Raw genomic sequence first — 27,340 nt, 5'->3', positions numbered from 1 at the left:
GGTAGCTACACAAGACGCCCCTGCACCATGGACGCACCAGGTTTAGTATATATTTTTCCTAAATAAACTATTCAGGTCTCAATCACATCTTACTGTCTAAATGTACAGGAAAGAAAGACATTAGAACGTAATTATGCTATCTGAAATTGGCATGGGCTTTTAGGACTTCCAAAGCGAACTTAAACATCAATTTTTTACTCACCTGGGGCTTCTTCCAGCCCTGAGCAGCCATCTCAGTTTGTCGCGGCAGCACCGATCCTCCTCGGTGTCCCTGCGTTAAGGATCTTGACCCGCTGACGAGTTCGGCTCTTCTGCGCCTGCACCGACACTCGTGCCTGCGCGTCCATGTCATCTGGCACGTACTGTGCGCAAGCACATTATGCACCAGATAATGTGGACCCGCGGGCACTAGTGCAGGCGCAGAAAAGCAGACCCTGCTGGTGGGTTGCCATCATTGTGGGTAGCCAGCAAGGAAACCGAAGAGGACCGGGCTGCGGTGAAGGACTGAAACTACTGCTCGGGGCTAGAAGAAGCCCCAGGTGAGTACAAAATAGATTTTTAAGTTCGCATCAGAAGTCCTGTAAGTCCTTTTGCCTTTACCTAGAACTACTTCTGTTATATCTTCCACACCAAATTCTGGAACTCTTATATTGTGATTGGTCTTACCTCTACTACATGTTCAGTTAATTATAGAACTACATCTAAAAGCTACGACCATAACAAAACTTTTTGGTGTAAATAAGGATGATCACATTCATTACTCATCCTTTTTTGCTGCTGGAAGATCATCTTATCTTTGATTAGATTATGTTTAAGCTTAAGATCTTTGATACAATAAGAATAGCTTTGACCACTTTGCTAATGTTTAACCTGTGTTTAGCTGATACTTAATAAATCATGAATCCCTGAATCACTGCCTTTTGAGAAGTCAACCTGGTTTCATAAGAGGTATCAATTGCATTAATAATTTGAACCATTCTTCTAGGCTTTACTTGATTGCAGCTTGGAATTAAAAACGCCCCCAGAAACCTTGATGAGAAGATTACGGCAGATCCTTGGCTTTAACTAAGGCTATAGCCTGGCAGGATCTCCAAGTGCAATGCATTGCATTCTTCTCTGGTGAGGGATGTTAGGCCTGCTAGTCTATAGTCTGCAAGAGTAGCTGTTGAACAAAGATACAGGTGCTGATCCAAAACAGGTAAATACATAATAGATCCACCAGCTGCTTAGATAACCACATTCATAGAGGTTTCAACAGATATACCAAAGATCCTCAGCACTTGTAGAGATTGGGTGCCTGCAGTACCACCACAGTGCTCAAAAGGCAATATACAGGTTGCTGCCACCCAGACAAAATAAGCCAAAAGGTCACTTGTACCATATAAAAATTAAACAATTTTTTACAAAAAGAACATATAAAAACAGTGTACAATGACCCGTTAAGTTGAATAGTGAATATTGTCTATAAAAATACACTGTAGAAAAGGGGTAGGGAGCCTATGGGTCGGGAGCCAGATGTGGCTCTTTTGATGGCTACATCTGGCTCACAGACAAATCAGTAGGGGTTGATTCACTAAGCTACACTGCTCAAGCAGCACACCTTAGTGTGGCAGTGCAAGTAAAATTTTCAAAGTAGGCACGCTACTGCTGTAGCATGCACTACTAACTTATTTGCGCTCCCCCCAAAACAAATGGCCACTCCAATTGTCCCACCCTAGATCCTGTCAGGTCCAGTGACTTTGTAGGATGAGATCCCTGCACTTTGATTGGACCAATAGGCTCTCTATCACTTGACAGGCAGACCATTGGGCCAAAGTGCGGGGATCTCATCCTACAAAGTGAATCAACCCCCAAGTCAGCTAGCTAATTGAACAAGCTGTTAGTCTGTATTTTTCCTGTCTGGCTCTTGGGGAAATTGCTGATGTTGCTAAAACCCAAGAGAAGCTGAAAACGTGTCTGACACTTCCGCTGCCCAGAATATCAACTGTATACACATCACCATGGCAACAGGGACATGAGCCCTCTGCTGCACATGTGCACTGTACCAGTTTGAAACATATTGTATGGCTCTCATGGAATTACATTTTAAAATATGCAGAGTTGCTGTAGAACATGAGAAGTCATTAGTAAAATGCCGAGTCTCCAGTTTCCAACCAGTTTCGGCTATCCACCGTTATCAGGGAATACTGAAGAATGAGCTGATATCAAATTTATAGGCAATTGTTACTTACTTAGGGCTGTCATTCTTGCCGCTAGCAGAAACTGTTGTCTTGCGCCCCTAAAAGGCATAGAGATAGCCCATAGAAGGAAGAGGGTCACATGGCGCCCCTTACAACTAGTACAGAATGCTGCAGCCAGACTCCTAGCCAATGACCCCGCAGCTCCCACAACCCCCTAGTACTGCAAACTCTTCACTGGTTGCTAGTAAAATGGAGAATCCATTTTAAGATTTGCCTGCAGACATTCAAGGCTCTAAACCACATGGGACCCAAGTACATAGCAGATCTATTGGAACTTGATGTCCCTCCACGCACCCTCCGCTCTGCCAACAAGATGAAGCTGGTTATTCCCAGGATACACTAAACATTTGGTGATCGGGCCTTTTCCTATGCAGCCCCTACTCTATGAAACTCACTTCCACAATCAGTACGAGAGGCTCCTTCTCTGGACAGCTTTAAAAAAACACTAAAAACTCACCTCTTTTCCCAAGCCTTTGAGACTGCATAATGCAAGGTCACAGCGCTTTGAGTCCCCGGGGAGAAAAACGCTATAAAAATATTATTGTTATTGTTTCTCCTATGTACGAGGTGGTCATAGGAAAGGAGTACATGTAGAATATACTAACAAAGGTCTTACAATCTAAGAGATATAAGCAATAGTGTGGAAGAGAAGGAAATGAATGATTCCAGATATCCCAGGTATCCCAGGTATTAACTAAGTCTATTAATGATTGAGGATGTTTACAAGGAGCTCTATAAGAACATTGCCTGCTAAATTTAGTAGTGAAAGGTTTTGTGTCCATAGAGGTGATGAAATCCAATTGAAGGACACTATTGTGAATATATCTGAAATTTAAAATACATGTGTATGCATATGTACATCTGTCCCAGAGTACAATGCACTATAAATTACTTTTTTCGTATGTCACTGTCAATTATAGTAGGTTGCAAAAATTTGACAGATCTACCAGGTTTTAGACAAGACACATTGGACTTGATTCACAAAAGAGTGCTAACTGATAGCACGGCTGTTTTCGCGCAAATGTTTGTGTTGTGCGCTATCGCGTAACGTTTTTGCGCGCAAACACGAATCTTTGCTTGCAAACGATATTGGTTCTGTGTGAAAATTTGTGTTTGCGCACGAAGCCGTTATTGTTTCACGTGAAAATTTGTGATCGCGCGCAACATGAAAATTCGCACGAAAACAGCCGTGCTATCAGTTAGCACTCTTTTGTGAATCATGCCCATTATATTTATATCACACTTTTCTCCTGGTGGACTCAAAGCGCTTCAGGGCCTCAGCCATGGGCAACCAGGATCATTAGGGATCATTTATTGTTTCATTGCAGTACCTATTTTTGTGTGCCTCCACCCCCAGGATCATTAGGGAGCCTTTCCAAATACTTCATTTTTGTATCTTTGAAGCAGGATTCAAAACCTGGTCAAAGGCTCAAACTCTACATCAAAGGCATGCTACACAGCTGACCCAGTCTCTCTCCTCATGGGGTTTCCAGGGGTTTCTTTATTCTCAAAAACACTTACTGAATGGCAGTTGTTCGGTCCAACTGCCAAAATACTTGCAAATGAGTAGGGTGGCACCTTTGTATATAGCTTTTTGTAAAGAATAAATTAAATACTGAGAACTCTCCATGAGAAAATAGATTAGTCCAAAACCTGTCAGATCCATTACATTTTTACAACCTACTGTAGCCAACAGGAACATAGGAGAAAAGTAATTTAAGGCGAAATGTACTAGTCATACATATGAATACACATGCGTTTTACATTTTGCAATAGTGGTCCTTTAAAATCTCAGACTATAACCAATTTAACTTTTCTACACAATTTCTTTTAATTAAAAAGTGAATGAAGAAAACCTTGACGTCCTTGCCACGTGTATAAACATAGATCAATGTGATTCAAGTGCCTTGAAGTCTGCCAGTGATCACAATATATATGTTCTCTTTGTCTGATGATATTCTCTTTTGTGAACAGTAGCTTTCTATGCAGAAAGTCATCCAGACAACATCTCTCGCTCAAACTGAATTCATAATACATTTAGAAGGAGGAGTGATGCCAATATGCTGATTGCTTATGCATTTAAAATGCATGTCTTGTAGCACTATAATGTCAGCCTTAAGCTGTTTGTGTTCCATTATGACCATTTTTCTCTTATGGGGAATAATTAATCCTTTTACGTTATGCAACTTGGCACTCAACCTAGAAACTATGTAACATCTAATTCATTTTCCATTTGCAGAAAAATAAAACTAAAAAACTTGAAACTTTATATTTTGTATTTAGTGTGTTATTAGTGGCTACAGACTAAATATACAAATCCAAATATTATGCATTGTAAAACATGCACAAGATTGAAACTGCTGTAATAAGTGTGATCAAGGCTTTAGTACAGCACATCAGATGACATACCTATTCACTAAGGAAGCCTACTCGCTAAGGCAGGCCTTCTGGGTTGATGATGACTCCGGGTTGTGTTGAGTTGAAAGTAGCATATTTCTAGCAGACTTGCAAGATCGTTCTGGGTGTAGTATACTAGTCGCTTGGTAATATATTTGAGAAGAGATTTATTCATGTAAATGGTTGCTGAACCATAACCATGTAATAGGTACTGTATGTGAGTACACCTGTTATCTACTTAGTTTTCTGTTCTTGTAGTAGTTACGAGTCACTGGGGCCCTTGGGTCATAAGGGCCCTGAGGGGTCCTTCCTCAACCGCAGTATTAGCTCTTTATTGGCCCTGTGCTGGTAATAATCACTTCTATAGATGCTTTGAATAGTAAGAATCATTAACAAACTGCTCCCCATCCCCTTCTTGCATCTCTGACACTGTGGTTGTGCTTAGCAGGTTTTGGTACACTGTATCAATTGTTATATATGGCATGCTTGGGGGGGCCCAATGTAAAACTTGCACTTGGGCCCAAAGCTCCTTATACGCCACTGGTGGGAGGGCTTTCAATGCTAGCTATGCTGGACCAGATGTCCAGCATATATAAAGGCACCCAAAGTGAATATAAGACAATTAACATTTTTAGAAAAGTGGGTAAATAGTTACTTATATACTCCATGATAATTCAATGAGAATTATTACTTTTTTTGTTGTTGATGCGTAACAGTCATTCATGCTTTATTTTTATGTTTTTTTACATATTTTTTATTGACTGTAAAAAAAAACATAACAGAGTATGATATGGTGTTACAGAAATAGGACAGTGATGCTCTTGACATACAAGTCCATAATTAACAACAGAACAACTAAGGAAAAATTGATTTACATTAGCTTGGTTTAGAGTCAGAAATATATCTGTCTATGCATTGGAAACAGAAATGAGCAGAAATTGAACCCATAGCTTTGGAAGCCAATGTAACCTTAAGGCCAAATACAGCCTGCTAGAATGAGTGTTACCTCGATGTCATGGAAACAGAAAGATCTAAAAATCTAGAGATGTTTTAATAGGGTGTTCTGAATATAGAGGTAATTTTGAGTAGAAAACGATTTTCCAACTGTAAACAAATTGTAATAAAGTAACATTGGGTGAAACTACAATAAAATAAAGTAAAGTAAACTAAACCTGTATTAGGCTGCAGGTTACCTAGAGTATTTAGATAAGCATGCATGTGTAGGAGATTAGAACATCATAGTTTTATATTCATCAGACTCACAATAATCTAGCCAGACTGCCCTTATACCATAGTATTTGTCAAATTGGTCTTCATTTTTTCCTCATCTGAGTGGATAGCATTAACCTTCTCGAACCATTGCTGTATGGAAGGGGTTCTCGAGGATTTCCAATGCAGGGGTATGAGGCTTTTAGCAGCATTTATTAAGTGAGGGACAATCGATTTACGATAATATTTAGATTTAATATTTAGATTTGGAGAGGTATAAGAGAGCTGACTAAGGGGAGTGGTCGATCTTTTGAGCTGAGATCTGCCTGCTTATACGAATGACTTCACTCCAGAAAGGCTGGATCATTCATGCTTCATACATTTTTCATATACTTTTGGAAGTGTTTATTGCCAAGACCACCTAGAATGTACAGAGGAAGTGCATATAAAATAATGGCTTTTTTAAATGTGTAGTTGTATTTTGCATCATAGAATCTTGTGCACTGTAGTTCCTCCCTCATGTGGATAATGTGGCTTATTAATAACCCTATGTGTGAACATGTGTAGTTTACACATGTTATTAATACAGTACCTGAATTGCATAAACAATTAAATAGCCCACCAGTCAGCCTATGGCCTTGAGCAGAGTTGCCCTCACAGAGAAACATTTTTTTTTACATTGACAAACATTTTCAGCGTAATGTGATGAGATTATCAACTTACGGTATGTATGAGACACCATACGTTTGATACAAATTTTGAAACACTTAGTTCTTCTGGTGCTAGTGACATTACATGTGAAGGCGCTGAACTGCATTCTTTACAGAAGTTTGGGTTTGAGAATGGTACAGACCTTCTTGGAGGAAAGGGGGAGGAAGAAAGGGCCCAATAATAATTTGTGTTGAATCTTTTGACATGTGTTTTGATTTTGCTACAAGTATTGGAACAAACGGTGCGTTAAAAAATAAGATATTTACCAGACAGTTTTGAAGAAATATCATTCCTTTCCCACAAGAGATAGATGTGATGGCAGGTGCCATTAAGATCCTTTATCTCCAGCCTGAAATGATCACCCTAATTGCCTGTTTTTCACCCACATTTACCAAAGCCATTCTAAACACTTAAAATGAGAGTCTGACTTGAACCTCTTGCGATTGTGAGCCCCTCTGAGGTACAGTTAAGTGACAATACAATATACTCTGTACAGCACTGCGGAAGATGTTGGCACTATAGAAATACTAAATAATAATAATAACCTATCTTTTAAACTTGAGAGATTATGCCACGTATTAGAGAACATGCCATGTAGCTCTATCAACTAAAACAGGGTTTCTCAACTCAGTCCTCAAGTACCCCTAACAGTGAATGTTTTATGGAAATCCACATAGGTAATTCATGAGCTCTGCTGAGGCACTAATTACCTCAACTGTGAATTTGTTTATTTGCAAATCATGCACTGTTGCAGGTACTTGAGGACTGAGTTGAGAAATCCTGAACTGAAATATAGTGAAAATAATTCTAACAGTAGTAATGAGTGATATCAGGGTGGTAATGTTCCATCAGGAAAGCAGTGGCAGGTACTTCCAAGATGTGGCTTGGGGGAAACCTACTTACATGATTGGTGGACATGTACTGTATCAGGGCTGGATGCCTGTGGGACAGAATCTACCAAATTATATTCACTCTATCGGAAAAAGCGATTGCAAAATGTCAGGCTGAGGTCTTGATTGGTAGGAAACTCTTTAGAGTATCCTCACAATTTACACTGATCACTCGCATTTTCACTGCCATTAAGTAGACTATTGTGGCTGCTTGATATCAGCCACACTAGAAAATTAAGGCAGTGATGGAGGGCACATTAATCTAGTCTGAGAGGGAATAGTCACTTTTATAAAAAATTACTTTGGCATGCAGTATCTTTCTTACTATTACCTTAGTCAAGGGCATTCTACCTTCCTGGAGCTGTGCAAGATGTTTAACCACTTTACTTTCAAGGGTTTTTCCCCTTAAAACCAGAGCACTTTTCACATTTCAGCGCTGCACCCATTCATCTGCCAATAACTTTATCAGTGCTTATCACACTGAAATTATCTATAGCTTGTTTTTCTCACCATCATTTAGGCTTTCTTTGGGTGGCACATTTTGCTAAGAAAGATTTTATCCTAACTGCATTTTAATGGGAATAATAAGAAAAAAATTGAAAAAAATCATTATTTCTCAGTTTTCAAGCACCATAGTTTTAACATAAAATGTTCTACTGTGGATAAAACCCACACATTTTTTTTTTGCACATTTGTCCTGGTTATTGCAATATTTAAAATATTTCCCTAGTACAATGTATGGCACCAATATTTTATTTGGAAATAAAGGTGCTTTTTTCAGTTTTGCGTCCATCACTAATTACAAGCCCATAATAATAATAAAAAAAAAGTAATATACCCTCTTGACATACATATTAAAAAAAAGTTCAGTCCCTAAGGTAACTATTTATGTATTTTTCTTGTATTTTTTATTTTTTTGAATGCAAAAGTTTTTTGGGGGTATTTATAGTACAGTGTGGGAGGTAAGGAGTTAATTTTAAATTATGTGTAGGTCTTTTTATTGAAATAAATGTATGAAGGTGTAGTTTTACTATTAGGCCACAAGATGTCCTCACACATTTTCTTCCTGCCGTGTACTATTAGTATGCGAACAGTAAGTAATGTGTGGAGGTTTTTTTTTGTGAAAGACCGCAGCATCTCATTGATGCCAGCGATCATTGACACTGGGACTGATTGATTAATTGTGTTCCCATTTATTAATCTCCCCTCTAACAATAGGCAGTGAGAACACACACGGGAGTGAGCGTGGAAGCAAGTTGGAGTGTGCAGTGGTAAGGGATGAATATCTACATCCCTGAGAGCTGTAGAGGGATTTTGCAGGGACGTAGACACTTGTCCCGGGGAGGTAAAGTGGTTAAGTAGATAAACCATGTGGCAACAATAACCTAACAAAGACTTTCACACTCACACCTCCAGATTACCTCAATTTCCCTACAGTCTTTCTTGTTCCCCCTTCCATTTTTAACATTTGTTTAACCTCCTTAAGAAACAGGCCTTCCATTAAAACATATAAAAAAGTTTTATATTTTGCAAAAAGTTAGATTAGATTTTATATTAATTCTGAAACTTGATCTTTGTTCCTCTAACTACCCTCATAAAATGACACAAAGTAATCTTATAACATATTTGTAACAAGAAAGATATAAACAGATAATGCATTATCATAAAAACCTGGGGAAGTGTCTGTTCCTCATAATGGATGAGCTGAAAAAGTTACAATTAATGTACACTCAAAATTTGTAATTTTAAATTCAACAAAAATTTGAAAAGTTTTTTTTTCTGACATACATACAGGTCCTTCATTTATGTGAGATGTTTTTTGCAAAACATGCTCAATGCATTTCTTTTTGTGAAATTACAGCTGTGAGCAGTGAGGCGCTAGCCCCATGTGATCTGCTACATGATGTATCTGAAGTTTATTGCTAAAGCACAATTGTGTTTTAAAATTCCCGATTGAATCCAATCATAAAAAACACACATGAACCAGGCTTTAGATATAAATAGTGGCTAACAGATTTACTTTGCTATAATACAAAAAACTATATAACAAATATTATCTCATTGTACGGCAAATATTATCACTACACAAGTCATATTTTGACTTAATGCTATTAAATATTTTTTAAAAAACATGCACGTCTGTTTTAGGAAGTTTGCTTGAAAGCAAGACAACAGTAAAGCTTGGCTTAATGCATATCCTAATTTAAAGAGAACCCGAGGGGGTGCGAGGGGGGCAGATGGGACACATGAGGCATGTTTTCTGCATCATGACATGTGTCTGTGTCCCACAGATGCTGCTCTCCCCCCCCCCCCCACCCCCACTGCCGTGCTACAGCCCCCTGAAATTAGCGACACTAGTTGTCGCTATTTTGGAGGGCAATGGGAGGAGAAGGATTCCCTGCTCAAAATGCCTACTAGAGGCATTCCTGCAGGCTTTCTCACTGGCCACACCCCCTGCTGCTCACCGACCTCCCTGCATGCTGGGAGAGAGTCTGTCTCTCCTTTTAGAGTCATGACCCCAGAGGTCACAAAAGTGAAAGGATCTCATTGCAGGCCAAAGAGCGTCAGGGAGCGGCAGTGATGGTGGCTACCTGATCCGTCCATCTCCCCTCCCCTAGGTCAGGTAGCATAGTTTTTTTTATTGTAGGTGCCCACCTTGGGCTCTCTTTAGAAAACATGTATTTCTGCTTTGTATCCCTTTATCTCTACTGGTTTATCTACAATGGCACAATCATGCCACAGGGTGGGTAGATTGCACTCAGTTGTGGAATTTGATATGGATAGCGTACTCATTAAGAGTGTTGTCTTTGATGTAAGGTTTGAACCTTTGACCAGGTTTGAATCCTGGCTCAAGTCAGTACATAGAACAGTTAGGAGTCTTTGGTGAAGCTCCCTAATGACCCTGGTCACCTATGCAGTTCACCCTAAGTGGCTGAAGCCCTGATGTGCTTTGAGTCCGCAAGGAAAAAAGCATGATATAAATGTTATGTGTTTTGTCTTGAGTAATCACTACCATCTCAGTAACAGGTGATACTGCTTTAAAAGACTGTTTTGCAGTTACTTACCACAAAGCATGGAGCAGTCACTCATTACAAAGCATGGAGAGATTCAAAGGAAAGATTGGTTTAAATGACAAAGTAATAACAGGTATCTTAAGCCTTGTACACACGAACAAGGCATGCTGCCTGGCGGGGATCGAAACTCGATCCCTGGATGACATTGTAGGGCTGACACTGTACCTACATGTTGCCAACCTACAGGTGAGCAATGTGTTCTGTTGCTATGCAGGAGAGAGGGCCAATGGAGCAATGCTCGAGTGATGCCATGTGGTGACTGGGATGAGTGGGGAGAACAATGCTCTTGGACAGTGGTCAGCCAAATTGATCTGTCAGGCTGATCACTGGCTGAGGCATCGGGGGCATTAAACAGTTGAAATGGAGCATGGAGCAGTTTAAAAGGCCACAAGACGTGTCTTGTTAAAAAGGGCGCCCTGCTAAAGTAGCATTAGGCGTGTGATATGGTAAATATGAGGGGTTAAGGTTAGGTACCCACCAGAGGGGTTAAGGTTATGCATCCACTAAGGGAGGTTAAGGTTAGGTGTCCACCAGGGAGGTAAAGGTTATGCACCCACAAAGGGTGGTTAAGGTTTGGTGCCCACCGGGGGTTAAGGGTGGGCACCATGGGGGGTTAAGGTTACATATCACCAGGGTGGTTTAAGGTTAGGCACCACCAAGTGGGTGGGTGGTTCTGTGTGAGAGTATGGAGAGGTTAGGTCATAGTAAAATATTGCTAAATATTATTGATATTTTATTATATGCATGAAGTAGTAGAACATCTGTAAATCTACTATTGGCTATTTCCTGTGCCCTTTTGAATGGGTGCCTTTATCATCAGGCCCTCTGTAGACATGCTAGATTCTTGGAAGAGGCAGTTGTGTTAACGGCCACCTAGGCTGAGTTTCATCTGGCATGTGTATGGGGCTTCAGTGTGAAGTAGGTGTTTTAAACACTTAAAAGCTATAGAGGTTATTGAAAAGGTTTTCTTTTTTATGGTAAACTTAAATAATAGTGACATTGAAACATGTATTTTAATAGTCGTATTAAGTTAAAAGAAGACTGGTATAAGGATAATATCTTATAGATTTGTTGTATACAGAAGCAAAGTAATGCTTTAACTGAGATCTTCAATATCTCTCAATTTTACCACAGGATTAATGCAATAAGCTTTTATGTGGTGAGAGCAACAAAAGTTAACATTTGAAGAAATTGTGAAAGGCAGCAAACATTATCCACTTTCTTGTTTTGAAGACACAGTAAATGTCATCCTCCACTGCAAGAAATGTTTTGGCTAAGACAAATATATCACTTTTTTTAGCTAAATAGAAAAAAAAATAAGAAGTTTCACATTTTGAATCTGGAGTTGGAGTAATCATCTACAATGGAGAATAATAATAACTATTATTATTATTATTAGTAGTAGTAGCAGCAGCAGTAGTAGTAGTGTTATCATTATTATGCATTTGTACAGATGTGACATTTTTTCACAAAGTACACTGAATTAGCCATGTCAATAACTGACCCAGAGCATTACCAACCAGCCAGAGGAAGAACATACAAACTTCATGCAGTTAGTGTTCTTGAGAAGATTGAACATGTGTTGAACTGGTAAATGACTTCAGTCAAAATCTAAAAACTATACAGCGGTGGGAAATCAAAGTTAACCATACATAATACAATATTTAGTGTACAATCATGTGCAGTTGTGCCACATTCAGGTAACATGAGAGCTTAGCCTACAAGGGTAGAAAGATTGATCAAGATTGTACAACTAAAATTGTATGGTGTATGACCAGCTTATTTGTACTTACTTCTCTTCCCAGCTAACAGTTTTGGTATATCTCCTAAAGATATAAACTTTATTTTATTATTTTACTGAAAGTTCAGTAAATGTACCTTATTTTATAAAACATAGAGCATAAGAATAACCCCAAACACTCTTATTTATGTTTTTGGGAATATAATCAAACCAGGACTATAGTGTATTCTCAAAATCTCTAGGCTGGAGTTCTAACTAGCACATGACCCCCTCCATATAAATCCACCTGTTCTCATTTTTGAGAACAATCCAAAGGGAACTACGTTTTCAACTCACCGCCAGCTGATACAATATGCTATGTTGACAGCCAAGTTATTTTTCCCCTGAACTAGCTAAAAGAAATATTGGACTTATTCTGATGAAATTATGCATGCTTCCACAATGACTCACTGAAAAACTTTCAAAAGACCTGACTGACCTGTTTTGAGAAGTTAGCTTAGTGTGGAACTGTGCTGTTGTCCTGCCAGTTTGAAGTTTAAAAATATATGAAGTGAGACAAGTTCACCACTTTCCAGATATATGTAATAATCCAAACCTCATTTGGCAAATAAAATCCTCTTAATTTAAGGAACAGTTTATGGAAGTTATAATGCTTGTATCACAGACCAAAAACTAGCAATTTCTTTATTTTAAAACAAATCCGTGTTCCACTACTCTTTTTTCTTTTGTACTATTCTTTGATGTACCTATGAGGTTATACCATATGACTTTTCTTAGATGAAATACATATATTTTGTTTTTTTACTTTTATAACAGTTTGAAAACTACAAGGTGATCTTTTTAAATGTTTGAGATAAAAAACAAAATCTCCTAGGAGAAAAGTTAAAGGGATACTGTAGGGGGGTCGGGGGAAAATGGGTTGAACTTACCCGGGGCTTCTAATGGTCCCCCGCAGATATCCTGTGCCCGCGCAGCCACTCACCGATGCTCCGGCCCCGCCTCCGGTTCACTTCTGGAATTTCCGACTTTAAAGTCAGAAAACCACTGCGCATGCGTTGCCGTGTCCTTGATCCCACTGATGTCACCAGGAATGTATAGCACAATCCCAGTATGGTCTGTGTCTGCGCAGTACGCTCCTGGTGACATCAGCGGGACTGAGGACATGGCAACGCAGGCGCAGTGGTTTTCTGACTTTAAAGTCGGAAATTCCAGAAGTGAACCGGAGGCGGGGCCGGAGCATCGGTGAGTGGCTGCGTGGGCGCAGGATGTCTGCGGGGGACTGTTAGAAGCCCCGGGTAAGTTCAACTCATTTTCCCCCGACCCCCTACCCCCTACAGTATCCCTTTAATTGATTTATGACCTGTATCTCGTTATTTTATGAATGATCCGTTCTCGTGTTTATTTCGTGAATTATCTTTCCTTGGATTTGGATTTGAACTTCCTGGACAAAATAAAGTATCCTTTTGCAATTAAAACATTATACTCGTTTCTTTACGTTATTTAGCTATTTGAGCAGAGCTTAGCTTGAAGATCCACTAAATATTCTATTAAATAGCAGATTGTGAATGAACAAGCATTTAAGTCCTACCTGATATGTAGATACGGGGGAAGCAGCAATAAATGGTGTGATGGATGTCTGTGGAATCATTCGATTTGTTGCAATGTTGTAGGGGGGAGAATAAAATCTAAAAAACAAAAACAAATAATGTTAACAATTTTCTTACAAAACAAATACTGTCTAATCCAATTATATGTAATAAATTACTCTCTTCTAATTTACAGACTCTGCTTATTTTTTGGACAAAGCTGTCATTCTGAAATTGCCAGACATTAATACAAAAAGTATATGCTGACATAACATAAAAAGACACAATTTGACAACGCAAAATACACAACTATTTAGAAAGAAGTACTCACCCATTCTGTATGGCTGCGGTTGGGTCATACGTCAATGCCATCCCAGTCTATATTTAAGGAAAATGACATATATCACATATGTGGTACAATATAAGTAATAAAGAGCAAAAATAGATAATGTCCTCATAGACCATGACACTTGCAAAAAAAAGAAAAAAAAAAGAAATATATACCTGTATAGCTACAAACTTTTTTTACGCCCACCAAATGGTCTTTTTTTTCCAATTGAAAGCTATTGAACATACTGTGGGATGTACAGTTACTCAACTAGAGGCAAACTTTCCCTGACTCTGGAAGTAAAGTGGCTAGGTAGCACCATACTACTCCATGATAGAGGGCACATATAAGTTGGAAAGGAAAGCTTAGTGATCTGATTTCTTTAGGCGTGTTTAGTTATCACAGAAGTGATCTAGCAAATTTGAACTTAATTTTGTGAAAAAAAGACTTCTAGTATTTAGTAAAAGTTTGCAAGCCAAGTCTGGGGCCTATTGGAACATACTAGGGGATGTTGAGGGATTAATACATTAACAGTTGTGTGATTACAGCCTCATACAGAACATACATTTGATAAAGGAGCCCATTGAAACGGGTGCAGGAAATAGCTGGTAGTAAAATAGTGGTAAATGTGTTTACAGTCTACTACTTTATTCCCATATAAAAAGATCAGTAACATTTACCGATATATTACTATGGCCTAGTCTCTCCCTACTTCTCACACAGACCCCCTTAACCTCAACTCGCCGATGCTTACCCATGCCCCCGGTGGGCCCCTAATTTAACCCCATTGCTGAGTGCCTAACTTTAACCCCCCCACCATGGGCACCTAACCGTAATCTTAACCCCCAGGGTCTTGTTGAAAAGGTGTCCGCTACTTCAGCAGATTTCCATTTTAACAGGATTTGTCTTGCGCCCTTTTCAACTGCTTCGTTGTACAGATGCCTGCAGTTAGAATTGTTCTAAGTAAACTTTTGCTGTTTTAAAATAAAAACTGTTACTCTGGATGCTGTATGCAGCTACAATCATATAGTTGCTAATTCACAACCCTCTAAGCAACATCGAGTAAAATATTATATAACCCACGGATAGGTGTCAAATGTTAATGTCTTAAAGTGTACCCGAGCTGAAGCTTGAGCTCCGTGCTACTGCGAATGAGCGGGCAGGCTCGCACGGCTACAGTGCAGTCATTAATACGGAAGTGAAGCCCCAATCCGGAGGGGGCAGCGCTCTGCAATGTGGGGCTGCCAAAAAGAAAGCCTCAATAGGATCCTGAGGCTTCCCTCTCTTCAGGGTATGAACTTGTTTTGAACCCGAGTTTCAGCTCGGGTTCACTTTAATGGATTATAATTTTGAATTAATCTGGTAGAAGTTTGCTGAATCCCTTATGCTATGCTTCCTGGAGATACCTTAATAAATCAGGGCCAGTGTCTAGAGTTTTGAACTAGTGTTTCTTGAAGGTATTTTAATGTTACACACTAGAATAATAATACAGTACAGAGGTGGGAGGTTTTTTTTTTTTTTTTTTTTTTAAATGACCAGAGCTGGGTTTCAACTTTTAACCACTATCAAGCTCTTTTCTTTTGTTAATCATTAATAATTGCAATTGGCTACATTTGCATTATTACTGTTATAGGCTCTTAAAGCAGTACTAGAAATGATTTAATTAAATATGCCAGTGCATATTTCAGCATGACTTGAGGAGAATAGCAGTAAGATTAAGGGTTTTTCCCTGCCTGAAAAATACATATTTTAAGACACGGAGTCATATATTATGCTGCATATTTAAAGATTGAGAAAAATACCCTGCATTTTCACCTTGTCAAGTCTATTAAATTAAATTAGTCCCCGTCTTCCATTTGCTAAAGTAACACTAAGTCATTTATTATTATTCTTTTCTGATGTTTGCACACCATTAATGTTTTATAATGATTTGGTATTACAATCTAATGTTGAAAAACTCAGTAGCAGAGCCTGGAAAGAAGACATCCATTATAAGCTTTTTATCCATTTTAAAGTCTTTGATTAATATTTCATGCATTTCAGAAAAACAAATCTTTTGTTTCATCGTTTTTGTGCTACATATGTCAAAAAATGTCAAGGTAAATGACTCTCTGTTACGCTCTTATATGGGTATCATAGACAAATGCTTATGCTTCCGTACTTTATTCAGAAAGCACATGAGTCATAACTTAACATATACAGTATGTGTTTTAGTTAATACAAACCTGTACTGAGAGAAATATAACCAGCCAATGCAGGCCTTGTCTCGCTAATCAGAACTTTTGCAGCTCCCATGCTGAGCTTTTGATTTCTCTGAGTCACCAAGCTGAATAAAGTATACATCACAAACATCACAAAACACAACTCCTAACTCTTAAACAAGTTTGACTGATTTAGGCTTCTTTCACACAGGCTACATTGTATGCTGGACATGTTATCAGGGCTGGCACTACCATATGGGAAACCTGGGAAATTTTCCCAGGGCCATGTGCTGGCTACCAGCCCGCCATCAATCCCCAATTTAACTGTGCTCCCTGGGGCCCCTGTGCACTGTCTTTGGCAGAATGGCTACACACTTATCTCGGCAGGTGAGCTCCTCTGTCATTCTGAGGGTCTATGCACTTCCATCTTCATCCCCCACTGGCAGCAACTTTTCTGTGAAGATGCAGCTAGCGGTGGATGAACATGGGGAGCGCATTTCCAAGTTCTGACAGAGAAGTGCACCTGCTGGAAGATTGATTTTAAACTTTCAAAGGAAAAATATATACATTTAAATGCGATAAATACATTGTCATTTACTGCATTTAAATGTATATTTTTTTCCTTTGAAACTTTAAAATCGATTTTCTCAAAAACTATAAGGTCTTTTTGAAAAAAAGTTTTCCTCTTGTTCTCACTGTTCTTCTTAACGTATCTGGTAAATTTGGTGTTTCTAGCATGTAAGGGAGCTTTGCTATTAACCGTTAAATTCAGCAGGTTTTTAATCACGAATCACAACTAGTGATCACGAGTCGGGTAATGAGTGCAATCATGAGTGCATTCGTGATCGACATTCGTGATCGAGAGCCAATCATGAATGCTGCTGATTACAAAGACAAAAGACAAAGACAAACATTTATATTGCGCTTTTCTCCTGGCGGACTCAAAGCGCCAGAGCTGCAGCCACTAGGACGCGCTCTATAGGCAGTAGCAGTGTTAGGGAGACTTGCCCAAGGTCTCCTGCTGAAATAGGTGCTGGCTTACTGAACAGGCAGAGCCGAGATTCGAACCCTGGTCTCCCATGTCAGAGGCAGAGCCCTTAACCATTACACTATCCAGCCACCATGACCACGTGATCGCAAAAAAATGACTCATGATGACGAGCTCGTGATGAGCACCACTATTGCTCTTCATAAACATATTCATAGTATAAGAGAAGTTGAAATAATTTCTTACAACTAATAATATCCACAATTATGAGCACTACTGTGACTGCCAGGTGAGGTAAGGAAGGGCCCCACCCTACAACAACTGGAGCTGAAAAATGAATGTGTACTTAAAGGACCCCTGAGCTGAGAGAAATATAGAGGCTGACATATTTATTCCCTGTTAAACAATGCAGATTGCCTGGCTGTCCTGTCCACAGACAATGAACAAACATACAGATCAGATGTTTCTAACTGAAGTCTTATTGGATTAGCCATGTGCTTGTTTCAGGTGTGTGACCCACACTACTGCAGCCAAATGCATCAGCAAGACAGCCAGGCAACTGGTATTGTTTAAAAAAAAAAACATACAGGAAACTCAAAAAAGTAGAATATCAGACAAAAGTCCCTCTATTTCAATAATTCAACTTAGAAGGTGACACTTACATATAAAAAAGACATATCACATTCAAAGAGAAATATTTCAATCTGAATTTCAATTATTTGTTATAACTTTGATGATTATGGCTTACAGCTTATGGAACCCCCAAAATCAAAATCTCAACCATTAGAATATTGTGAAAATGTTCAATATTCTAGGCTCAAAGTGTTAGACTCTAATCAGCTGGTTAACCTAAAACACTTTCAAATGAATCATATTTCATATAATAGTTTCACTTCTGAATTACTGAAATAAATTGACTTTTGCACAATATTCTACCGGTATTTTTTTTTTTTTTAGTTTCACCTGTATAGAAGCCTCGATATCTTAGTTCAGGTGTACTTTAAAGGATACTCGAGGTGACATGTGACATGATGAGATAGACATGGGTATGTACAGTGCCTAGCACACAAATAACTATGCTGGATTCCATTTTTTCTTTCTCTGCCTGAAAGAGTTAAACATCAGGTATGTAAGTGGCAGTTCCTCAGACTGTCTGAGTCAGGACTGGGTCGGACTACAGTGTGACCCTCATTGATAAGAAATTACAACTATAAAACACTTTTCTAGCAGAAAATGGATTCTGAGAGCAGGAAAGAGATAAAAAGGGTCAATAGTTCATAGATTTTAGCTCTGGCATTCTTCAATGAATGATTCATTGAGCAAAAACAATAAATCAGTAAAAACTTAAAAAGTAGTTTAAATATAAAATAAAACTGTGGAATATCTTACAAAGTCATTTTTAGGAGAAGGATAGATACAATTGTTTATTTCATTAGTTTATTTTCACCTCGGGTGTCCTTTAATGTCAAAGTGTTTTTTTTTTTTTAACTAGGTAGCTATAAAATGTATTATTCTTAAATACAATAATACAATACAGTATAAAAGAAAACTGAAGCAAAAATGATGTGGCCAGGATTCTAAGGAAGGATTGTTTTCATAATGGTTTTGTACTATATTGAGTCTGAGTATTAAATCCAGGCTTTGCTTATTTTTCCAAGACCTCTTCATCTGGAAACATGTACACTAATGAATCATTGTAATAGCATAAAGCTTTTGTGATTTAGCATTCTGGCCTAAAAATGTTGATTTGATCACAGTTTGGTAGCATTTGTATAATGATAGAAGAATTATAGCATTATTGTTAGAGGTTATGATTTTATAATCCTTTGTGCACTGAAGCACAGTCGGCTTGAAACATCTGATTGAATTTTGAAGCTTCAAATTCTCATAATATGATTCAAATGTTATTTGCAAAAAAAATTTCACATGTTTGCGTATTGAAGAACAGAAAATAAAAGTCATTTAAGCAAAATTGAGCACATCTGTTATGATTTGGAAAGAAGAGTAGCTGCTTATGGGAAGGCTCTGCATTTTATAGCAATTTGTATCTTTAACTTGGTTCAAATACTATCTCTAATGGCATATCATACGTTAGAAATGTTGTCTGATGGCTTGAATGCTATTATGCCTAACATGGTAAAAAGGAAAATGCAGTTTGCTCACACTTAATGTGCGCATGTTTTTTCTTTATTGTACGCAGGTTATTGAAGTTGTTTGCCTTAGAAACCTTTTTTGTGATGGTCAATGACCTTGTTATAAAACTTAAGACATTTGATTACCTAATAAAGTATAGTTATATTACATGACAAAAAGAGATGGGGACAGCCTTCTTACTAAATTAATTGAACTATTATGGTAATAAAATGATTCCTGACAAATACATTAAGTCAAGTATACAGTACTACTCCGTGGGAGGGAGGGGTGTAGGAAGGGTGTTCGCTGAGCTCCGAAATGGCCACCTAAGTGTATAGCTCTATTACGGAGGCTCACCAAAGTGTGCTAATTATCCATATAAATCTCCCCAATCATAGAGAAAAAGCCCAGGGATCGGGACATCAGCAGGAAGTGAAAGAAAAGCCTGTCTAAGCTGCAGAAGCTAACAGACTTCTATCCAGACTTGTAGCAGTGGCCTCTTAAAAATGGCACTGGCATTGAGCCTACACGCGCAACAGACCAGCAGGCAGGCACCATACCTGCCACCTCTCACTCACTCCTGTGCCGAAACAAGGTCTGGATGACTCACTGGATTACTCGCTGACCCTGGCACCCCGTCCACCAGGAGCCCAGTAAAGTTGAAACTGAAACTGCTAGAAGAGACAGCCTTGCAGATCCCCCAGCCTTAGACATAGAGAGCTTCCCTGCTTCTGACCAACAACTCTCACAAGCATGCATGAAGGACGTGCTTATATGTTAATCCCTGATTGCTGGGCTGCACACATTGCTAACACACTGCAATGCTCTCTCAGCTCCTTAGGAGATAAAATTGTCCTGGCTGAGAATACATTTACAAGCATTATTCAGGAGCATAACAAAGCTGTAAAAGACATAACAACCTGAAATATCCGTGGCATACATGAGTCAGTAGCACAATACCACCTGAAACGCTACCTCAGTGATCCACTTAAAAAATCTGTGCCACAGCTGTCCAACATAGAGCTCTTTCTAGCAAGGGCACACCATCTCCCAAGGTGTGGACAAATCCCTGATAACATCTATAGGAATGTTATTGTCCCTTTTCTATGTTTTCATGTAAAAGAAGAGCTGATGAATGTTGCTATACAGAAATATTTGCTTCCTGGACCCTTTACATCTACTATATACGGTTTAATGCATTTGTTTGCCAATTTCTCGCAAGCTACTCTCCAGCTCAGAACTAGAGACGGCCCGAACGGTTTGACCGCAAACTTATTTGCGCAAACTTCAGTGGTTCGCATTCACGGTGAACCAAAAACTATATGCGAGTTCAACCCACCCCCTATACTACATCATTAGGGTCAACTATGACCATCTACATCACAGTTAGCAGACACAGGGTAGTCAATCAGGCTAAACTCCCTCCTGGAGCCCTCCCCCCCTTATAAAACGCAGGCAGCGTCAGCCTTTTCACTCACTCGTGTGGTTGCAGTAATTAGAGAAGGGAGAGAACCTGTTGACATAAGGAAAGCTTAGTTAGGCTCTTGTGTTAGGCTTGTTAGCTTGCTCCTTGCTGATACTTATTGCTAAAAAGCACTTCTCATCCATAACAGCTCTTTTGAGAGCTAATCTTGTTCTTGTGATCTATTTTTATTTTTTGTGTGTCCCACAGACACTTGTGTTGCATATACAGCCCTGTCAGTCAGTCGCAGCTGCTGCACCTTGGCCCCTTGGCAATTCCTACTGTGCCACTGCCAGGCCGAGCACATTCAGTGACTACCTGTGTGTGTGACAGCTGCACATTTGTAATATCCATCCCTGCATTCCTGTTCAGTAGAGCACCACCTACCTACGTGAGCGCAAACAGTGTTATATACCTCCAGTCACTGCACCTGTTCACGGTACCTGTGTGTGTGTGACAGCTGCACATTTGTAATACCAATCACTGCATACCTACCTGTTCAGTGCAGCTACCTACCTACGTGAGCGCACGCAGTGTTATATACCACCAGTCACTGCACCTGTTCACGGTACCTGTGTGTGTGACAGCTGCACACTTTATTGATACCAGTCACTGCATACCTATTCACTGCACCTGTGTGACTGCACATTGTATTAGTCAAGTCAGTGCATACCTCTCACTTCATTCCCCCCAATATGGGCAAAAGAGGCAGGCCACCTGGCAGGTCTGTTCGAGGTTGTGCTGTCGTGATTTCGTGCAGCCCTGGACCAAAGTACAGTGTTCAGAAGGCGCGTGCCATCAACTCCCAAGATTGTCAGGGTGTAGTTGACTATTTAGCACAGAACACCTCATCTTCCTCAGCTTCCACACGGAAGCATGACAAATCTTCCTCTTCCTGCTCTGATTCTGGCACCCCACTTAACACTCAGTCGGCCGCCACCACCAAAGTGCCATCACCCCAGGGTTCAGTGGTGTGGACATTTTTTTGTGTGTCTGCCTCAGATGAGAGCAATGCCATCTGTACTCTCAGCCACCAAAAATTGAGCCGTGGAAAGACCAAGACCCGCGTAGGGACAACTTCCATACGAAGGCACATGATGACAAAGCACAAACTGCAATGGGATCACCACCTGATGAAAAGCAGCACACAAAAGCAAAGCCACACACCGCAGTGGAAGATACAAGGCCGCAATTATTTCTCAAAAAAGGCGATACCCAAACTGTACCGTGATGTTGAAAGGCAAGTGGTATCATCTCTGGCGCACAGCGTTGGGTCAAGGGTCCATCTGACCACGTGGTCTGAAAAGCACGGTCAGGCCTGCCCAAAGACTAGGTCAGTCCCCACACACAGCATCTCTGCCTGCAAGCCGTGTAACTGCCTGCCCCAAGACTAAGTTGGTCCCCACACAGCATCTCTGCCTGCAGGCTGCTTGATGGCCTTCTCTGCCACCACCAACAGGGTCCAAGACTCCAGGCGGATTCATGAATATTTAATGTCGCTGCTAGCAGTAGCAGCGGCCACTATAATAATTTTTCTGGTGCGTGTACATGCCTGCCTAATTTTTCTGGCTGCACTGCAGCTGCAACAACAACACAAAAGGCATGTACATGTGTCAATTCCCCTTCGTGATTGTTACCTTGCCGTGGTGAAGGGGCTTGCGTATCACAATGAAGCAATGACCGACGGCTATATGAGCACACCCACGGGGGGGCACACCCAAGATAATAAGGTTGTTGCTTCATTGTGGACAGACCAAATTAAATCAGCTGGACACTCAGTCACTGTTCTGTCATTGAGCTACCTCAGCCCGGCGACCATATGGGCTGGAAAGCTGCCATCACCTGCACTCTCGTCATGGTGTGCACCAGTCCAGCACGGCCGTCACTACACAAACAGCTGTGTGCGGTGCGTAACACAGTGAGTTTGGTCTGTCAGTCTAAAGCAGTACACTACACTACCTGATTGATGTATACACGTGCAAGATGTTTTGAAGCACTTTAGGCCTCCAATTTAGCATGCAATGTGATTTCTGCCCTTAAAACATTGCTGTGCGTCAATTCCCTAGGACCCACTCTGCCATGCAAAAACTTAGATGTTAGACCTCTAGAAACATCTTTTCCATCACATTTGTGGCCAGCATAAATGTTTGTAGTTTTCAAAGTTCGCCTCCACATTGAAGTCTATTGCGGTTCGAAAAGTTTGTGCGAACTGAACTTTTTGCAAAAGTTCGCATTCCAGGTTCGTGAACCGAAAATCGGAGGTTCGAGCCATCTCTGCTGAGAACAATTTGACTCCCATAACCAGAGCTTTCATGGAAAATGACCTTGCACATAAATGAGGCTTCCCTACCAAGCTGACAATACACAGGCTACAAAAAATGCATATTATCAATTATATAGACTAAAATTCTACAATTCTGGAAAATAAAACTGGTGCACTCCCAGGTTCACCCCAAACTGCAGTAAACACCCAACAGTTCACATGCAACTTCACAAAGAAAAAAAGAAAGGAGATATGATTGACTTCCAAGCTAATCTAGAAGTCAATATCCAAGAGGTGATTAAAGATTAGAGATGGCCCGAACCGCAATAGACTTCAATGGGGAGGCGAACTTGAAAACTAGAAAAATGTATGCTGGCCACAAAAGTGATGGAAAGGATGTTTCAAGGGGTCTAACACCTGTAGGGGGGGGGGGGGGGCATGGCGTAATGGGTCAGATGCCAAAAGTCCCCGGGAAAAATCTGGATTGGACGCAAAGCAGCATTTTAAGGGCAGAAATCACATTGAATGCTAAATTGCAGGCCTAAAGTGATTTAAAACATCTTGCATACATCAATCAGGGAGTGTAATTAGAGTACTGCTTCACACTGACACACCAAACTCACTGTGTAACGCACCACAAACAGCTGTTTGTATAGTGACAGCCGATACATACATAGACATATGACTATGGTATAGATAAGATTTTTAGCCCTTCCGAGGGACAGTTAAGGGACAAGAAAATATATACTCTGCACATCGCTGCTGAAGATGTCGGCGCTATATAAATACTAAATAATAATGACAAATAATAAAAACTTCCTGTGCTGTGATTCACCAGATGAACCTGATTGGTTCCTGCTGGAGCTGCGCTGACATCACTGTCCTCAGAACATATAGAGCAAACTGGGTGGGCTGTATGTAAAGCCCCATCCAGCCTGCCTTTACAACTTTCTAGGCACTCTTGGCAGTGACCAGAGCATAATGAGCTGTATGGGCTGTCTGGTTGGACAGTGCCCTCTAGCCCACCCATTCAGCGCTCTCTGCTCCATCATTGGTGAATTGAACGTGGCTCCAGATCCAAGATGGTTAGCTAGGGGAAGGTGAGAGAAGTGACAGCAGGTTATCATGGCAAGGAGGTAGTGGTGGACTTACCTCCTCAAAACAGACACAGATTCTGTTGATTAATAGTTAGCAATAAATGTATTTAATTACTCCACAGTGCAACGTGTGTTCCAGGTTCAAACCTGCTTCATCAGGTAGTAACTGGAGCAAACTCTTGTGTTTAGGTCAGGAAGCCAAGCGCCTCTAATAGATAAAACGACCATATGTGTCTTTCATGGGCTGAGAAGAACTCCCCATCCTCAGACTGTAATAGGAATGCTGTTCTCCCATGCATATCCAATCACAGAAGTGATCAAGCCATCCCAGCCAGGATACTTTTAAAGTTCATATGTATAGTATCCAAATAAAGCAGAGTAGTAAATTAATCAGCATGCCACCACATGTACCGTGACTAACAGTTTCAGCTGTCCTCACCTGTTGGGCATAGACTTACTGTATATGACACAAGTACTATAACTGCATTCCACCCTCAGTCAGTAAGCACGGTGAACAGTATTGGCACCACCTCATGGTAATATATAGGATGCATGACTGCATATGTTGATAGCAGCTACTAATAAAAGGACATCAGTGTTGTCTCAGCTGCCTAATGCTAGGTCTATGGTCTCCCAGCATGTTTTAATGACTTGTCTGTCATCATCAGGGTCACTTGCTTTAGTGTCTCCCTAGTGATACTCAGTAGCATTAAATGGACTTCCTAGGGGGCCCTGTTTGCCTCTGCGCCCCCACCCCCCGCCATTGTAGGGCTGATAGTTACGCTGGGTACTGGGTATAAGTGTGGGGTGTCAGGATATGACATGAGAACTGTCGATAAACAGTGAGCAGACATGGAATCCAATGACAAACACTTTATTCTGATCCATACATCAGAGAACTTCCATCGATACAGGAGCATACAGCTTTCACCTAGCTGTCTCACACAAAAACTGACCCCTCTCTCTCTACCAGACAGTATATCAAGCTTAACAGACATCAAGTGTTAGCAGATGATAAGAGCAAGGCCAGTCTGCTAACAGACAATAGAACAATGGCAAATGCCCCACCTGACTCCAGTAACTTACAATCAATGCAGATGCATAGCCTAATCACAGCAAACAAACAATGCAGGTATAAAATACAATTAGAAAAATACAGTCATAACATTTACCATATATCACATTCCTCCCCCATACATTCCTGGACCCCCAGGTGAACCCATTAGTTGGGTAAGACTGGGGTACAGGTACGTGGCAAATCTGTCCATCTACTACTCAGTCTAGGTGGGAGTTCATAATTAATTGTCCTTGTCTTCACACGTGCCGGCTGCACCTTCACTCGATGTCCACACATTATTTGTCCATTCAACACAAACACAGCCCTTGTTGCATCGTCCGGACTCTCAAACTCAACAAAGCCAAATCCAGGTGGACTCCTGGAGACCCAGATATGGCGCACAGGTCCATAGCGGCCAAATGCTTGCCTCAACTCCCACTTTTTAATTTGGCTTCCCAAGTGTCCAATGTACACCTTGGAATTTTTCCGGTGAGCACAATGGGATTGGGCACAGTCAGATGTGTCATTGGTTAAGATATTATTCGACACACGAACATAATTAATCCCTCTGGCATCTTCTCTTTCCGCTACTGTTCTTAAGAGTGGGGAAACATCTGTGGAGTTGGTTGCCACATTCCTGCCAACAGCAGGCTGAGGACTCCGAGCAGCTCCATTGTCTCTGATGACATTTGGGCAAGCTGCTACCAGGTGCTCAGTCGACCCACAGCCAAAGCATGACTTCCTCACCTTTTTCCTTCTATCAGCTGAAGTGGCAGAACCCCTCTCTGGAGTGGTGGGCCTGGGCTCTACACACGATGCTGTCCTGGATGCTTCCCAGACACATAAATCCTCTGGTAGATGACACACCTGGGACCGGTTCTCCACAAACTGATCGACCAGTCTTGCAGCATCCCTCATTGTTGGAGGGTTCCGATCCAGCAGCCACATTGTCACCTCTCGAGGACAGCAGCTCAGGAAATGTTCCCTCAAACACAGTTCTTTTAAGTCCTCCAAAGTCCTGGCACTGCTGCCCTGAATCCACTGATTAAACTCATGTGTCAGCTTAACTCCAAACTCAGTAAAAGAGTCTTTTGAGGTCTTAAACAAGGATCGGAAAGATTTTCTGTATGCCTCTGGAGTTTTGGCATACCGAGCCAGCAATGCCCGCTTCACTTCCACAAAGTTCATTCTTTGCTCTAGAGGCAGCGATTCAAAAGTGTCAATGGCACATCCTGTCAGCTTTCCTAACAGAATGCGATGCCACTCACTGGTTGGAATACAGTGTGTCTCACAAATGAGTTCATAAGCTTCCAAGTAGGCATTAATTTCCTCTTTACTTTCATCAAACATGGGGAATAATGAGTACAGTCTAACAATGTCCGTATGTGGCTGCGACATTCCCCCCTGAGATCGGTTCACATTCTGTGCCATCTTCTCACAAACCATCCTGTGCAATGGGAGAAGCTTGTCTTCACCTCTGGCAACACCTTCCTGGGTCTGTTCCTGAGACTGTTTCTCCAAGCCTTCATCGGTCTGCACGTCACCTTCACTCAAACCTTCATCAGTCTGTACATCACCTTCACTCGGTGCCTCCGCAATACTGGTAGCTTGTATCCTGTCCATCAGAAGTTCCACAAGCTGAGGTTTCTTCAGTCCATCAGGATGCAAGCCCCTCTTATAGCATAACTTCCGAAGGGCAGAGATTTCCAGTTCATGCAGCATCTCCTCCATGCTTCTGGTGTTCCGATGTCTGCTCTGTCCCACCGCTGCTCACCAATGTCATGATATGACATGAGAACTGCCCATAAACAGTGAGCAGACATGGAATCCAATGACGAACACTTTATTCTGATCCATACATCAGAGAACTTCCATCGATACAGGAGCATACAGCTTTCACCTAGCTGTCTCACACAAAAACTGACCCCTCTCTCTCTACCAGACAGTATATCAAGCTTAACAG

The 27,340-nt window shown here is 40.7% G+C and overlaps 1 protein-coding gene across 7 annotated transcripts in view; it reads right to left on the bottom strand.

Moving 5' to 3' along the window:
* RBMS3 (RNA binding motif single stranded interacting protein 3) overlaps positions 1-27,340 on the bottom strand; it is an 876,931-nt gene that overhangs the window by 34,907 nt on the left and 814,684 nt on the right. For all 7 annotated transcript variants that reach the window (XM_068234458.1, XM_068234461.1, XM_068234460.1 and 4 more), the window contains 2 exons: positions 14,180-14,226; positions 13,851-13,947 (listed from right to left, as the gene is read on the bottom strand). In XM_068234458.1, the coding sequence (XP_068090559.1) occupies positions 13,851-13,947; positions 14,180-14,226 (144 nt within the window). The remainder of the gene's footprint in view (positions 1-13,850; positions 13,948-14,179; positions 14,227-27,340) is intronic.

This window comes from Hyperolius riggenbachi, chromosome 5 (genome assembly GCF_040937935.1).
Source record: "Hyperolius riggenbachi isolate aHypRig1 chromosome 5, aHypRig1.pri, whole genome shotgun sequence".
In the NCBI taxonomy this organism is placed as follows: domain Eukaryota; kingdom Metazoa; phylum Chordata; class Amphibia; order Anura; family Hyperoliidae; genus Hyperolius; species Hyperolius riggenbachi.
This window is presented reverse-complemented; position numbering and strand designations above follow the sequence as displayed.